At 41.1% G+C, this 16,076-nt stretch overlaps 1 protein-coding gene across 9 annotated transcripts in view; it reads right to left on the bottom strand.

The window, feature by feature from the left end:
• Nucleotides 1-16,076, bottom strand: part of DCDC1 (doublecortin domain containing 1) — a 553,166-nt gene that overhangs the window by 302,966 nt on the left and 234,124 nt on the right. For all 9 annotated transcript variants that reach the window (XM_089309905.1, XM_089309913.1, XM_089309931.1 and 6 more), the window contains one exon: nt 1,198-1,290. In XM_089309905.1, coding sequence (XP_089166031.1) covers nt 1,198-1,290 — 93 coding nt within the window. The remainder of the gene's footprint in view (nt 1-1,197; nt 1,291-16,076) is intronic.

Genomic DNA, 16,076 nt, shown 5'->3' with positions numbered 1-16,076 from the left:
GTGCGCCGGCTGCAGCGGCGGCCATTGGAGGGTGAACCAACGGCAAAGGAAGACCTTTCTCTCTCTGTCTCTCTCTCTCACTGTCCACTCTGCCTGTCAAAAATAAAAAATAAAAAAAAAAAAAAAAAAAAAAAAAAAAAAAAAAAGAAACACAAAGTGAAATATACTGTTTGAGTACTCGTTATAGCATTAAATCTCAATGCACAGCACATTAAGGACAGAGATCCTACATGAGGAGTAAGTGCACAGTGACTCCTGTTGTTGACTTTACCAATTGACACTCCTGTTTGTGGCATCAGTAATCTCCCTATGCACCAGTCATGAGTTTCCAAGGCTATGGAAGCCCCTTGAGTTCTCCGACTCTTATCTTGTTTAGACAAGGTCATAGTCAAAGTGGAGGTTCTCTCCTCCCTTCAGAGAAAGGTACCTCCTTCTTTGAAGACCTGTTCTTTCCACTGGGATCTCACTCACAGAGATCTTTCATTTAGGTTGTTTTTTTTTGTTTGTTTGTTTTTTTTTTTTTTTTTTTTTTTTTGCCAGAGTGTCTTGGCCTTCCATGCCTGAAATACTCTCATGGGCTTTTCAGCCAAAACGGAATGCCTTTAGGGCTGATTCTGAGGCCAGAATGCTATTTAGGACATCCGCCATTCTATGAGTCTGCTGAGTATCTCGCTTCCCATGTTGGATCACTCTCCCCTTTATTTATTCTATCGGTTAGTATTAGCAGGTACTAGACTTGTTTATGTGCTCCCTTTGACTCTTAGTCCTTTCATTATGATCAATTGTGAACTGAAATTGATCACTTGGACTAGTGAGATGGCTTTGGTACATGCCACCTTGATGGAATTAAATTGGAGTCCCCTGGTATGTTTCTAACTCTACCATTTGGGGCAAGTCAGCTTGAGCATGTCCCAAATTATACATCTCTTCCCTCTCTTATTCCCACTCTTATGTTTAACAGGGATCACATTTAAGTTAAATTTCAACACTTAAGAATAACTGTGTATTAATTACAGAATTAAACCAGTCATATTAAGTAGAACAGACAACAAAAACTACTAAGAGGGATAATGTATTAAGTTGTTCATTAACAGTCAGGGCTATGCTGATTAAGTCACCATTTCTCATAGTGTCGATTTCACTTCAACAGGTTTCCTTTTTGGTGTTTTAATACAGTTTATAAAGCAAGATTCTTACCTCTTCTTGTGCCTTTTTGTGTTCCTTTGCTGACATTGAAAGAATGAATTTTTCTGTAATTTTCTCCTTCTGTTCATTCATAGCCAGGTTCAGCTAGAAAAAAATATAAGCAACATGAAAATATGTACCTATTGACACCTAATCACAACATTCAATTCAAACTAACACCATAATCATAAAAATGACTTGGCATTTATTAATTTTGCCAATACTTACATAAAAATGAATTTTATTTAGGTTTTTTTAAAAAAAGATTTTATTTATTTGAAAGGCAGAGTTAGAGAGAGAGGGAGAGAAAGAGAAAGGTCTTCTATCCTAGGAGCCAGAACCTTCTTCCAGTCTCCCAGGTGGGTACAGAGGCCCAAGCACCTGGGCCATCTTCCAGTTTTCCCAGGCCATCAGCAGAGAGCTGAATTGGAAGAGGAGCAGCCGGGACAAGAACTGGTGCCTATATGGGATGCCAGTGCCACCACCAGAGGCTAAGCCAAATATGCCTCAATGCCAGCCCCCATTTAGGTCTGATATATTGAAAGTTTACTTTTATATATTTTTAATTTAACATTTTTATTTTAAAAATTAATAATATATTAAAATTGTACCTATTCATGGAGAATTAAGTGATGTTTCCTTACATATGTATATATTGTGCAATGTCCAAATGGGGTAAATATATTTATCCTCACAAGCTTTAAACATTTTATATAGTGAAGACATCCCAAAATTATATATTCTAGTTTATTTTTTAGAGAACTACAGAGTAAATTAACATATGTCTTCAACTTACTATCCGGTAAAACCCCAGAGCATCTTACTCCTATCTAGCTATAACCTAGTACCCATCACCACTTTTATATGTAAAACATTTAACACATTCTGAATTTTCCACATCTCCTTTTAAAAATTACTTAAATTGTTTTCTCAATGGTTTACTGGGGAGAAATGTCCTTAAATGCAGATTATAGACATTTATGGGTGCTTTCTAAAAGCATCTTATTAAAATGAACTTAGCAACTTGGTTTTTTTGAAGCTAAGTTGACCATTTCTTTTAAAATCTATTGTTGTACATTTGGAATAAATTGGCTCCTGTCATGTCATGATAAGAAGTGAAGGCTATAAAACAAAGTGTCAATTCAAACATTTTAGAAGGGTGCTAAATGATTTATAATATTTCATGACAAAGAATTATGTATCTAAATACCTGCAGAGTTACTTCTACCTGCCAGATAAAGTTCTTTTATTACTGCTAAACTTTTTGTGTTACAAAAAGGTGGATATTGCCTATTCTACATTTCTTTGTAAATAATCCTTATAAAGACAAAATGCTATTTTCAACAAAAGAAAAAGGCTGAGCTCCTATAATAATATTCACTCCAAGTTTGACATTAATGGGAAGAAATGGAACAAGAACCTTTAGACAATGTTCTAAATGGATATATTTAACAATTGTTAACCAACAGACACATACTGTATCTTGTTTGTGAGGATTAAAGTCATGGTAAATAATGTTTGTGAATGTTGTTGTAAATGGATTTTGTCAATTGTACTCCTGGCAAATCAGGATTGGGTTTACATGAATCTTTAATTCATACCCACCTGAAGGATTGGTGGGTGGGAATTCCACAACATGGCCTTTTCAATATAACTGTGCATATATTTCATTTTTGTAAAAAAATTTTTTTTTATTTATTTATTTATTTGAGAGGCAGAGTTACAGACAGAGAGAGGGAGAGATAGAGAGAAAAGTTTTTCCATCCACTGGTTCACTCCTAAATGGCTGCAACAGCTGGAGCGGCGCTGACCCGAAGTCAGGAGCCAGGAGTTTCTTTTAGGTCTCCCACGTGGATGGCACTTGGGCCATCTTCCACTGCTTTCCCAGGCCATAAACAGAGAACTGGATTGGAAGAGTAGCAGCCAGGACATGAACTGGTGCCCATATGGGATGTCAGCACTGCAGGCAGAGGCTTAGCCCACTACGCCATAGCGCTGGACCCTAGCTGTGCATATAGAAGAATAGTATCAAACCTGTGAAACAGCTTAATATATTAGAGATGCTATCTGGGTAGAGGGGAGAGACTCGGGAATCTTTAGGCGATTCAGATGATCACCTAGAAAAGGAATTGACAGGTTTCTGCAAGGGACCAGATAGTAAATATGATAGATAGCCTTCGTGTGCGGGAAGAGACATAGAATCTCTGATGTAATTTCTTAACTCTGTCATTGTAACATTAAATAGATAACTGTAAATAAACGACCATGACTACTCTTCATTAAAACTTTAAAAAAAAAATATGTGGCAAGCCGGCGCCGCGGCTCACTAGGCTAATCCTCTGCCTTGCGGCGCCGGCTCACCAGGTTCTAGTCCCAGTCGGGGCACCGGATTCTGTCCCGGTTGCCCCTCTTCCAGGCCAGCCCTCTGCTATGGCCAGGGAGTGCAGTGGAGGATGGTCCAAGTCCTTGGGCCCTGCACCCCATGGGAGACCAGGAAAAGTACCTGGCTCCTGCCTTCGCCACGGAGGCCATTGGAAGGTGAACCAACGGCAAAGGAAGACCTTTCTCTCTGTCTCTCTCTCACTGTCCACTCTGCCTGTCAAAAAAAAACAAAAACAAAAACAAAACAAAAAAAAAAAACCTTACAGGTTTAAAAAAATATATATATGTGGCAGGCCATATTTGGTCAACCTGTAGTGGTTTGTCAATCCCTGCCCTAGATTGAGAATCACTTCACTGATAAAGAATGTTTAAAAATCATCACACATAGCCAGCACTGTATTGTAGCCACTGCCTTCAATGATGCCAGTATTTCACATGAGTGCCAGTTTGAGTCCTGGCTGTCCCATTTCCCATTCAGCTCCCTAGTAATGCACGTGGGAAAGCAGCAGAAGATGGTCCAAGTGTTGGGTCCCTACCACCCACATGGGAGACCCAGATCCATTTCTGGCCTCTTTGGGTTGGCCCAGCCTTGGCTATTGCAACCATTTGGGGAGAGAACCAGCCAATGGAAGATCTCTCTCTCTCTCTCTCTCTCTCTGTTCCTCTCTCTTCTTCTTCTCCTCCCTTTCCCTGTCCCTCTCTGAAACTCTGCCTTTGAAATAAATAAATAAATCTTTTTAAGAAAACATCATGTAAGATTGTTCTTAGGATTGCTCGCCCTGGGGAATATTTGTTTCTGTGAAAAAGTGATACACAGAACATAATACTATAAAAATTTAAACACCAAGCTCAACTACCACACTTTTAAGTCTACGTGTGAGCCATGGCACAGCATACTGTCCTAAAGTCTCCTTGGTTATTTCTTTATCAGGGGAGTTCTCAGCTCAGGAGTGGATGAGTACAGAAGACAGTGACTGGAGAATATTCACCAAGGCCATCTATTTTTTACAAAATTAATTTCCAAATGCACAGACTTTCAAAGCAGGTCTTGCCTAAAGGGAAGCGTGAAGACAGAACCATGAAACCGACAGCACAGCAGGTAGGCCAGACTCTCATGAGGTTCCCCAGGACCATGACTTTTGGAGCTGCTTCCAAGTAACTCTTTAAAAGGCAGGAATTCTTTACCTTTGAAAGCATCACAGTTGAGAAAAAGAATCATCTTTATTCTAATATTCAACTTTCAAAGAAGTACTATGCTCATTTACATAGTAGAGGGAAAAATATATCACCATTACTGAAAAGCATCAGATGCTTAGCCTCAAATATTGGAGTCCACTAAGGTAAAAAGAAAAAAAATGATCAACAAATATAAGGATTCATGTACAATGTCTTTTCTGGAAATAGAAAAAGCCTTCCCTAAAGAGATATATTTTAATGCAATCATTTAGAGAAAATTACTGAAAGTTAAAAAGTCAAATTAAGAGTGAATTTTCACCCTAAGGTATTAATAATATGCAGTGCTAATAGCATCTTTCTCTCAAAAAACCGCATGATAAAAATTAGTAGGACTCTTCTGTCACTTTTGATGAGAACATCCTATTTCATCAACACAAAACTAGATTCTCTTGACTTGCTGTTCTTATCTAAAACAAAATATAAATAAAATAAACTATAAAATGATTTTTCTCTTCAATGGGGTTGAGATTCTGTGGTTGATTTTCCATTTACTAAAGGGGGAAACTTCAAAAATTAAAAAACAAAAGCAAACCAAGTTGGAGAGGGAAAAATCAAGTCATTTTGTTCTAAATATATGTTGCCCCTTTTATTTCTATCTTTTTTAAAAGACTATTTATTTTATTTGAAAGGCAAGGTGACAGGGAGAAGAAGAGACAGAAATGTTCCATTCTGCTGGTTCATTCCCACAAATGATCAAAACAGCCAGGTCTGGGCCAGACCAATGTCAGAAGCCAGAACCCTGGAACTCACATGGCAACTCCACAGGAATGCCAGCTTCTCAAGCTGTGGCTTAATCCACTGTGCCACACACTAGTCCCTATGTTTCCCCTTTTAAATCTGAAAAAATACTCCCAAACATTCTTTGTGGACATCAAATTCTAACAAGCTAAATAAAACGGCTTAATTCACCATGTTTTTGTTGGATCTTGCTACTAAGGTTTTTTGTTTTTGTTTTTGTTTTTGTTGTTGTTGTTGTTTGACAGGCAGAGTGGACAGTGAGAGAGAGAGACAGAGAGAAAGGTCTTCCTTTTTGCCGTTGGTTCACCCTCCAACGGCCGCTGCGGCGGGCACGCTGCAGCCGGCGCACTGCGCTGATCCGAAGCCAGGAGCCAGGTACTTCTCTTGGTCTCCCATGGGGTGCAGGGCCCAAGCACTTGGGCCATCCTCCACTGCACTCCCTGGCCACAGCAGAGAGCTGGCCTGGAAGAGGGGCAACCAGGACAAGAACCTGGTGTGCCGGCGCCGCAAGGCGGAGGATTAGCCTAGTGAGCCATGGCGCCGGCCGCTGCTAAGTTTTTAAAATACATAACCAGCATTGGCAATCTGAAATAGGGTTAAAGTTGAGCTCATTCAATAATAGTGGGAAACAGAATAGAAGAATTAAGTGTCTATTTAACAACAGTAGCAGAAACAGAAGAAACAATAAACATAATCGTTAAGAAGAACTGTAAAAAATGCTTTAGGAAGTGGTTTTGTTAAATGTACTGAAAAGAAGAAGTACATCCCCTTCAAACAGTCTGTCTAGGAACTGAGAAAAAAACGCACAAATGTATACCTGAAGCAACAAATTCCAATGAAATTATTTTCATTGTTTTTTTTTTTCTTTTCAAGTTACATCCATTTTACTTAATTATTTTACTATTAATGCTAAGATGTCAGGTTTCATACACTTTGTAAAGCCTGGAGTCATGGTTGAGTAACATAATTCTACATAAAACATATGGCCCTGATAACTGTATTTGAAAGTGTTCTTCATTTAGAGGAATTCCTCCAAAGATGTGGTGGGTCAAAAGCCTTCCTATGAATATCCTACACAGAAAAATAGGTTCAATATGTCCTGCAGGTGAAATACGGTCAGAGCAGCAGTGATTTCATCTTATGAGTGTCATTAACAGTTCATAGCTTTCTTTAACTCTTCTCAAAAAAGTATGTTCATAAAAATACATAGATTATATAAAATTGTAACATGATAGTAAAACCAAATCTATTTTATGGGAGAAAATATCTAAAGCGATCACTCTAGAGCTCAATTACGAATAGCTTTAGAAAAGGTACAGTCATTCAAACACATTACTATGTTTTGTCTACCAAATGCATATTGACATTCCAGATGGGTACTAGCTAAAAAGGGAAAACCTATTAGAACAACCAAACTCACACTGTTCTCAACTGTGGTTCTGTATGTAGTGTTCTCGCTATTACAAAGAACAGCCAATGATTCAAATGTGCAATATATGCTATGTATCCTGCATAATGTCCTTAATAAATCAACCTGATCCAACAAGAAACCTCAGTCTATTAAGTATCTGAAGTTTTCACCACATAAATATGGATCTATTAATAATTTTTATGTGTATTTTACATGCAGATCAATATAGGCAATACAGTTTGTTATAAACAACAGGATAATCAGCCTTCATATATATTGACAAGGTTCCCAATGGTCTGTTAACATACAAAAGACTGGGACAAATTACTTATTTATATATACAAAACATGGTTATAAAGACCAGCTGCAGGTATTTTTTTTTTTTTTTTTGGAAAGTGCATTTTAATAAGGTCCTATTCAGTTACGGAACAAATGGGGAAGAAGTAGTTTGCACTACAGAGTTTAGCAAGAGAGCTTTCTCTTTTTCTAACCACAAAATCAATCATTTGTCCAGACTGTGGGAGTCAGAGTTAGTTACTGAAAAGAACTCCGTATATAAACAAGTCAATAACTCATTGTGTGTTATTGTCGCGCTGAAGAAGTCGGCTTTCAAAAAGCTGCCCCTGCTTCTCTCGGAATGAATGTCACTGTATTCAGGGCTGGGAGAGCGCTCTTTGTTTCTAGCCATTGCTGGCTGCCATTTATTTATGGGAACAGGAGGTAACTGCTGAGAGAGTAGGGGGACCACTATTTGGTATCATGGATGTCCATGAAAATTTCTGACTTTTGTCAATCTAAATAATTTTTATCTGGAAATACATTCATGAAAGTGATACATAGTGGCCACACAAAAATTCTTTGTAAAGGATGAAATGATGAATGAGTCTACTCCTTTTTAAACTGGATCAGGCTGTTATTTTTGGTGCTCTACTTGTCAACAAAGATGACTCCAAAATTCAGGCAGTGGTTTGAAAAGGTCAAATGTACAAAATCAAACTGCTGAACAGGTCAACATGTCAAATAAATGCTATCTGTCCCTGCCATAAACAGTAAGGCTGATTCTTGGAACTATCAAATGGAACTTTTCAAAGGATGTGTTTGTGCATGTGTATACACATGCACTCATATGCTTCTTGTATTCAGCTTTTTTAACATAAAAATGAAATTATAATCAAAATATTATATCTTAGAATAGAATTTCTTTAAGGAATGATTTTATGTGCTCAACATGTGATATTTACATAAATTCCAACTGTCTTTGACTTTAAATTTATTTTAAATATCCTTTGTAATTTATATCCAAAATTCATATGATATAAATATTATAGTCTTATATAGTAAATTTCAATATTTCTTTAATGTGTATCATTTATTCAGAATCAGCCTAGGGGCTGTGAAAATGCATGAGACCAGGTTTTCAGATTTATAATTAGTTTGGGTAGATAAAAAATATAAATGGATCTCTATAATAAATGGTTTCCTCTGAAATCTCTAAACAAAAGCCTAGCTCTTAATTAGATAAAGTCATAGCCATTGGTAAGGAGGGAATTGGGAACCTGAACTGAATACAATTGATCCCATTTCCCTCACAATTCAGAGAATCACAGCAGAAAATAATATGACAAGCTTCCACATGCAACAAACTGTACATTTTCCAGATACAAATAGATTAATAGCAAAGTGCAATATGATAGAAGAGACAAGGCAACTAAAATTAAGAAATAATATATGTCATGAAGAAGGTCATAATTCATAAAAGAAGGTATAAGTAATATAACCCCAAAATACAATATGTACATGAAATGGTCAGAGATACAGAGACATAAATGATAGGGGGCAGCTGAATAAGAAGAGGGAAGTGGTAATATTGGGTATTGTTAATAATTAGTAATAACCTATTAATTCATTATTATTAATTAACTACATGATACAATTAGTTCTCAGTAATACTAGTGGAGTGGCTTGACATGGTTGAGGCTTTGAGAGAAGGAGGATACAAGACCAGCTGCCCCATGAAGGACAAGCTGAGGGAAAGTGCACAGCCGATCCAAAGAGGTAAGGAAAGGACCTGACTTGAAGGGATGCTTCACACTGGGGAACAAGAGCTAAATAGTTAGCATTAATCCACACAATCTATGTATGAATTCAAATAAAAGTTGTGGGGGGATAGTCATATGTGCCAAATAATGAGGGCAAAACCGAGGACTCAATTCTCAGCTCTGCATTGGCTCAGCCGCATCCACTCAAGTTACACATGCTTAATTCCGCTCCAGTCTTAAGAGACTCCATAACTAAGTCCTGATCTAGACCCCACTGCCATCAACATAGTCTCACCTAAGTTTTCCTATGAAAAATCCAAGACTCTCACTGCTCATCTTAAGGAAGGAGAAGAAGTTTGCAATTCATAACAGGCTGTGGATTCTGCAGCTGCCATGAATTAGTTCTGAGATATTGACCAGTAGTGAAGATTACTCAGCCCAGGCTGCCAGAGTCAGGAATTCCTCTCCCAACCTTGCTGATTCTTTGGAAAGCACTATTTTTACTAGAGCATACAAGTTCTTGAAGACAGCTTTTTATAAGGCAATTTATAAAAGAAACCATCATATTTTCTCATAAACAATAACCCAAAATATAATCATTTCCAAACATTTTAAAATAACACAGAGAACTCTCCCTGATACTTTATCTTGAATGTATTTAACATTTAATTAAAGCTTTTAAAATCTCTTTTCATTCCTTTTTTTAAGTAATCATAAATTTTAGTCCTTCCACATTATGAAGAGAAAGCAGGGCTGAGGTATTCCTAACCCAATAGCCAGGTTACAAGTTTAAGCCTGGACATTCTGTCGTAGTTAGGAACACCACAAGCCATAAACTCAACTCAGCTTGCCCTCTCAAACTGATCTCCATTTCTTCTACTACCACTGTGCCATTTTGGAGAAACTGGCAGAAGCATGGTCTCTGACTCCATCCAGATCAATCTTAAAAGATAATCAAGAAGGGCTAAAGACACGGTTGGAGAAAATCTGTCCCATTAACAGTGCTCTGAAGAGACTGCCCTCCAGATCTGGATGTCTGGAGCTGTCCCCTCTTCCTACAACCCTTACTTTGGTCCTCCCTTGAGTTCTCAGTGCTACCTGCCACCTACCCTCCTGTTAAATTCTATTTTGACCTCAGCCTGAAAAAGTGCCCATTAATACTTACATCCCGTATCAGACCTTGGGTTTTAATTCTGGCTCTGCCTCCTAACTCCAGCTTCCTATTAATGCAGACTTTGGGAGACAGCAGGTGATTGAGTAGTTGGATCCCTTCCACCTACATGGGAGAACTAAAGTGAGTTCCCAGCTCCCGGCTTCCAGCTTCAGCTGGGCCCAGTCTTGGTTATTACGGGCATCTGGGGAGTAAACCCGTAGATAGTTTCCTCTCCCCTCTCTCTCTCTGCCCTCCCCCTCTCCCTCTCAAAAAAGAAAAAGACTCAGCTGGTAAGTTTTCCCTTGTAAGTTAAGAGTGATGACTCTGAGTGCTGTTAGTTTTTGCTGTAGTCATCAATAAAGAAGATACAATGTGGAAAGAAAATAAAAATCCACCTTCTTCCTTCCTGGAGGAAGTACATGAAGAAATACCAGAGAAGAAGGCAGGATGGTAAGACAGACTAGAAAGTCTTAAGTGCCCCTTCCGTAGGGTCTCAGAGAGGGGACTTCTGCTCCCCTCCCCTCAATACGGGCACAGGGAGAAAGCTGTCCTGCAACAACCGAGGATATAGCCACACTGACAAGATAGCATAGCAGGAGCAGGCAGAAGGAGGCATGAAGTTTAGCTCTTCTGAACCACCCTTGGGTTCTGTGTGTCTTAGGACAAGCAAGTAGCTGGGAGTCAGGCTGGAAAGTTTGCTGCAGGGTATTAGTATAGTGAGAGACAGCTAGATACACAATAAAAGTGAGAGACAGCTAGCTACACAATAAAAGAAGCACCACTAAAAAGTTCCAAAGCCCAAAGAATGGGCCATAAGTTCACACACTGCAGGCCAGTATGGTACCCAGCAATCAGGTGAGCAGAGGCCACCCTTGCATCATGGCCATGTGCACATCCCAATGCCCTGTGCCCTGAGGATAGGAAAGCCACACAACACCTTCACTCTGTCTCAAAAAAACAACATGGTACTGGAGAATCCACCCAAGGGAAATAATGACCTAAATTTAAATGATCAGATTAAACTAATTTTTAAACTGATTTAGATATTTTGCTATTCCTCCATCTATCCAGTGGGCGTAAGCTCAAGAAAAATCAAAGAATAACTCAGTATCATGTATTTATTTTGTTTACAAGTGGCATGTATACATGTGAGGAAGTCTGTTGATAGACTGAGTCAAGGAACAAAGGCAAAAAAAGGGCTTATGACAAAAAAGACAAATGCAGTCACACTGCATATTTTAGGGTAAATTAATTAGCTGGCAATTACTAAATTAAGTAGATTAATCAAGGGTATCAAATAACAGATTTTAAGTTATTCAGAAATTAACCAAAACAATTTCAGAACTCAACTGAGAAGCATGTGCACATGCCAGACCTTTCTGCATTACACCTGCTCACCGTGTCACTCCAGTAAGACCAGTCCTGCACCTTTTCCCATGCTCATTTTCCACTACACAAAGTGAAGAACCACATTTTTTTCTGTACATCTCTCACCTGGAAAAGTAGCTACCTGGATCAGAAGACTCTTTGAGAATTGCAGTTAGGATTTTGTGCTACAGAAGGAATAAATCAAATAGGTCACTACCCTTAGAGATGAGTATCTGTGGGTTATGCTGGACATGATGTACCTTGTGTCTTACATATTATACACAATAAACCCATTTCCAATTTATGTCCTGTAAAGATCTCTTCAAAATGGTCTTTAACGTACACATTTTATCACTATTTCTCCTGATACTCTGCCCATTTGGTATTTGCTCAACTCTCTTCACCATACAGCCATGCCCCTTCAATCCTTTGTAGCCCAACTTTGGTTCTACCTCATCCATGATGTCTACTCTGGCTCTGTTCTCTCAAAACATGAATATATGAGCCAAAATACACTGCCATATCCTGTAGCCCCTCCATTCCTCCTTTATTTCATTCATTTATCCACTGTATTTGCTGAATGCCAATGTTGATACCAACCATGCACTATACTGGCCTTGATAATATAAATTCAAGTATCAATCAGATGCCATCCATTCATTCAGGAGGCTAACAACCCATTGAAAATTGAAGTTCAGCAGTCAGTCTTTCCTGTTTATCTTTTGTCAGTCCCTGAGTTAAAGTACTATATCTTATGTTTATTTTATATCCTCAGTAAATACAGCCATAGCAGATAGGTAGGAGACTTTCAGTAAACAGCAGTGATGGAGTAGTGATGGGCAAGAATCCTCAGACTCTAAATGCTTTATATTTCATTACACAACTTGTTTCTTAAACTATGTGCTAGGCATTACATGATAGGGATCCTGTGGTCAAGAAATTTTGTTACATGCTAGGTTAAACCAAGGGAAATGGATTTTTTTAATGGCATGACACCTAAGAGCTTTTAATATGCTAATGGAAACTGTTAATGTGAGAGCAACACAGAGGTGTCTAGACAGATATACTCTCACAAATGTGTTGAGAGATCAACAATTTTCAAGCTGAATTAAGATGGATCTCTCAGAGTTATTCAGGAGCAAGTACAAAAGTCACTCAGTATCCATCCACAGGGGAAAAACTCAGTCCATCTCTCAGCATCATTTAATCCTGCCTGCTATGCTTCTCCATATTAACCTTTTAATCACTAATTCTCAGTTGGACTTTGTAAGCAATATCCTATATCTAAAAATAATACTGTTTTGGAAAAAAACCTGTATGTCGCTCCCCCTCTTCGTGGAGGAACGACACAGGACCCTGCGCTGTTCTTTCGTCTGCTCGGCCCTCCCCGGGTTTGCCGCTGGTTCTTCCCGGGTTGGCTACTATCCCTTCCACCTCCGTGGAAGGGCAGTTCCCCCTGGCCGCATTCCCCACTTCCGCAGGGGAGCGGCACACCGCCGGCCGGCTTTCTCGGGGGCTGCACGGGTTCCCTTAGATGTTCCCCATAGATGTTCCTCGTGCATGCCGTCTCTCTCCTCCTTTATAATCCTCTTCCACCAATCCCAACTCTGCTACCCACACGCCGAGTACGCTGCTCTCCTCCAATCAGGAGCAGCTCCTGCAGCTTGTCAAGTTGGTGAGAGGCAGCTGGGTAGAAGCTGTTTACTTCTCTCCCAGCGCCATATTGTGGGAGAGCAGATGCATAGAATAAATCTTAATTCCAGTAACAGTATAGTCCGAATTGCTCCCCACAGATCCCCCTTTCTTTTTATTTTTTAGCGTTGATACGCGCCTGTCTTCGGTGTCCCGCGGCACACACTCTGCTCTACTTGCTAGAGTTGCCACAGGCTCTTACAAGTCCTATCCATCAGGCAAACCGAATCCGGGTCCTCTCTTCGCCATGTTGTGAGGAGGTTTTTAGGCGCTGATGCGTGCCTGTGTTCGGTGCCCTGCAGCGCATGCTCTGCTCTGCTAGAACTGCCTGCAGGTGCTTACAAAACCTATCAGGCAAACCGAATCCAAGCCTTCTCATTGCCGTATTGTGGGGGAGACTTATTAGTGTTGGTTTGTGCCTATCTTCGGTGACCTGCAGCTCATGCTTTGGTCGAGCTGCTTGCTGGTGCTTACCGCCTTAAATCAGGCAGACCGAATCCAAGCCTCCTAATTGTATTGTGGGGAGGCCTTACTGATGTTAATTCGTGCCTGTCTTCGGTGACCTGCGGCGCATAAGCTGCTAGCCGCCGCAGGTGCTCATCGCCTCACTTATCGGGCAGACCGAATCCAAGCTTTCTAATTGCCATGTTGTGGGGAGGCCTTTCTATTTCTCTATTTCTCTATGTCCGGGCATTCCTATTTCTCCCATTTTACTTCTATCTTCCAGCATTCCTATTTCTCTTTTACTTCTAAACTTCTGTTTCTCTTATCCCTGCGGCTTCCCGGTGCCTCGCCCTGCCGGCAGCTTCACGGCTCTGCGCGGCTTCCTGGCGCCTCGCCCCGCCAGCGGGCTCCGCCCCGAGGCTGCTTCTCGGCGGCTCGCCCCGCGGCAGCTTCACGGCTCTGCGCGGCTTCCCGGCGCCTCGCCCCGCTGGCGGGTTCCCGGCTCTGCGCGCACGCTCCGCGGTCTCCACGCACTTCGCGCCCGCACCACGGCCTCGCGCCAGCCCCGGCGTTCCCCATCTATTCACGCCCCGTGCTCTCTCTGCACGCGGCGGCTTCCGCGAATGTTTCCGCCACCACCGGCATTCAGTCCAAGTTCCCCGGACTAACCTGGCGAATTCCAACCTGGCGGCCCACGTCTCTGCCTCTGGTTCCAGATCTTCGCCTCTTGCTCCCCGGGGTGACTTGAAGAATTCCAAGGTGGCTTAAGTCTTCGCCTCGGCCTGCACTCGCGGCTTCATCCTCCCTAACATTTTTCTCTACCCGGTACGTTTCCCTAAGTTTTCTTCCAACAATATTCCTCTCATTTCTCCTGGCTTCTCCCCACAGTCCGTATCCGAGTCCAAGCCTCCTCCAGGTTTCACTTTCGCTTTCAATCTCCTAGCTTCCCCGCCATAGTCCGCATCCGAGTCTATGAAAGCTTTCACTTTCGCTTTCAATCCTAACTTCTTTCCCACAGTCCATATCCGAGTCTATGCCTAGGCTTTCAATAGCTTCTTCCGGCACCTAGGCTCTTTGCTAGTCTCTCTCTCCGGTATTTTCCACTTCTTCCCGTTTCTTCCCTCCTAGGTTTCATATCCGTCCTAAGTTTCCTATCCGAGCTAGGTTTCCTATCCGAGTCAGGCTTCCTATCCAAGTCACGGCACCATTATGTCGCTCCCCCTCTTCGTGGAGGAACGACACAGGACCCTGCCTAGGCTTCATATCCGAGTCACGGCACCATTACGTCGCTCCCCCTCTTCGTGGAGGAACGACACAGGACCCTGCGCTGTTCTTTCGTCTGCTCGGCCCTCCCCGGGTTTGCCGCTGGTTCTTCCCGGGTTGGCTACTATCCCTTCCACCTCCGTGGAAGGGCAGTTCCCCCTGGCCGCATTCCCCACTTCCGCAGGGGAGCGGCACACCGCCGGCCGGCTTTCTCGGGGGCTGCACGGGTTCCCTTAGATGTTCCCCATAGATGTTCCTCGTGCATGCCGTCTCTCTCCTCCTTTATAATCCTCTTCCACCAATCCCAACTCTGCTACCCACACGCCGAGTACGCTGCTCTCCTCCAATCAGGAGCAGCTCCTGCAGCTTGTCAAGTTGGTGAGAGGCAGCTGGGTAGAAGCTGTTTACTTCTCTCCCAGCGCCATATTGTGGGAGAGCAGATGCATAGAATAAATCTTAATTCCAGTAACAGTATAGTCCGAATTGCTCCCCACACCTGTAAACCAATATTAATACATAAAACTCATTAAAGAAGTGTAACACAGGGCTGGCATTGTGCTAAGTCAGCATCCCAGCATCACATAGCAGAGTGCTTGTTCCAGTTCAGGTAGCTCCACTTCCAATCTAACTCCCTGTTAATGTGCCTGGGAAAGCAGTAGAAGATGGTCCAAGTGCTTGTTCCTGCTACCAATTTGGGAGACTCAGATGGAGTTTCAGGCTCCTGACTTTAGCCCAGTCCAGACCTGGCTGTTGCGGTCTTTTGGGGATTAAAACAGTGCATGAGAGATGCCTCTCTCTCTCTCTCTCTCTCTCTCTCTCTCTCTCAATTGCTCTGGCTTTAAATATGTAAATTAAAGACAAAAAATAAGTGCACCAAAATGGTTTAACTTAAGCCAAAGGAAAGAACTATTATCGGTTAATAATTGATAATATTAATATATTTAAGTAAAAACAGACATAAATAATATATTTTAATTATATTATATTAAATATGATACAGGGTTTCAATCCCTTAGCCACAATAAAATCCTAAAAGTTCTGAAACTTTGTTGTTCCACTTAATGTGAGTGTTTCACTCCAAAAATATCAAGATGCATTATTACAGAGAATTTTCCAACTCCACTGAGGTAGTTATGCAATACTTGATTTTTGTGCTATACTTGTA

Source organism: Oryctolagus cuniculus, chromosome 1 (genome assembly GCF_051225735.1).
Source record: "Oryctolagus cuniculus isolate XC-2025 breed Fujian yellow rabbit chromosome 1, ASM5122573v1, whole genome shotgun sequence".
NCBI classification, from domain to species: Eukaryota; Metazoa; Chordata; class Mammalia; order Lagomorpha; family Leporidae; genus Oryctolagus; species Oryctolagus cuniculus.
The sequence above is the reverse complement of the archived record's forward strand: the minus strand, read 5'-3'. Positions and strand labels throughout refer to the sequence as shown.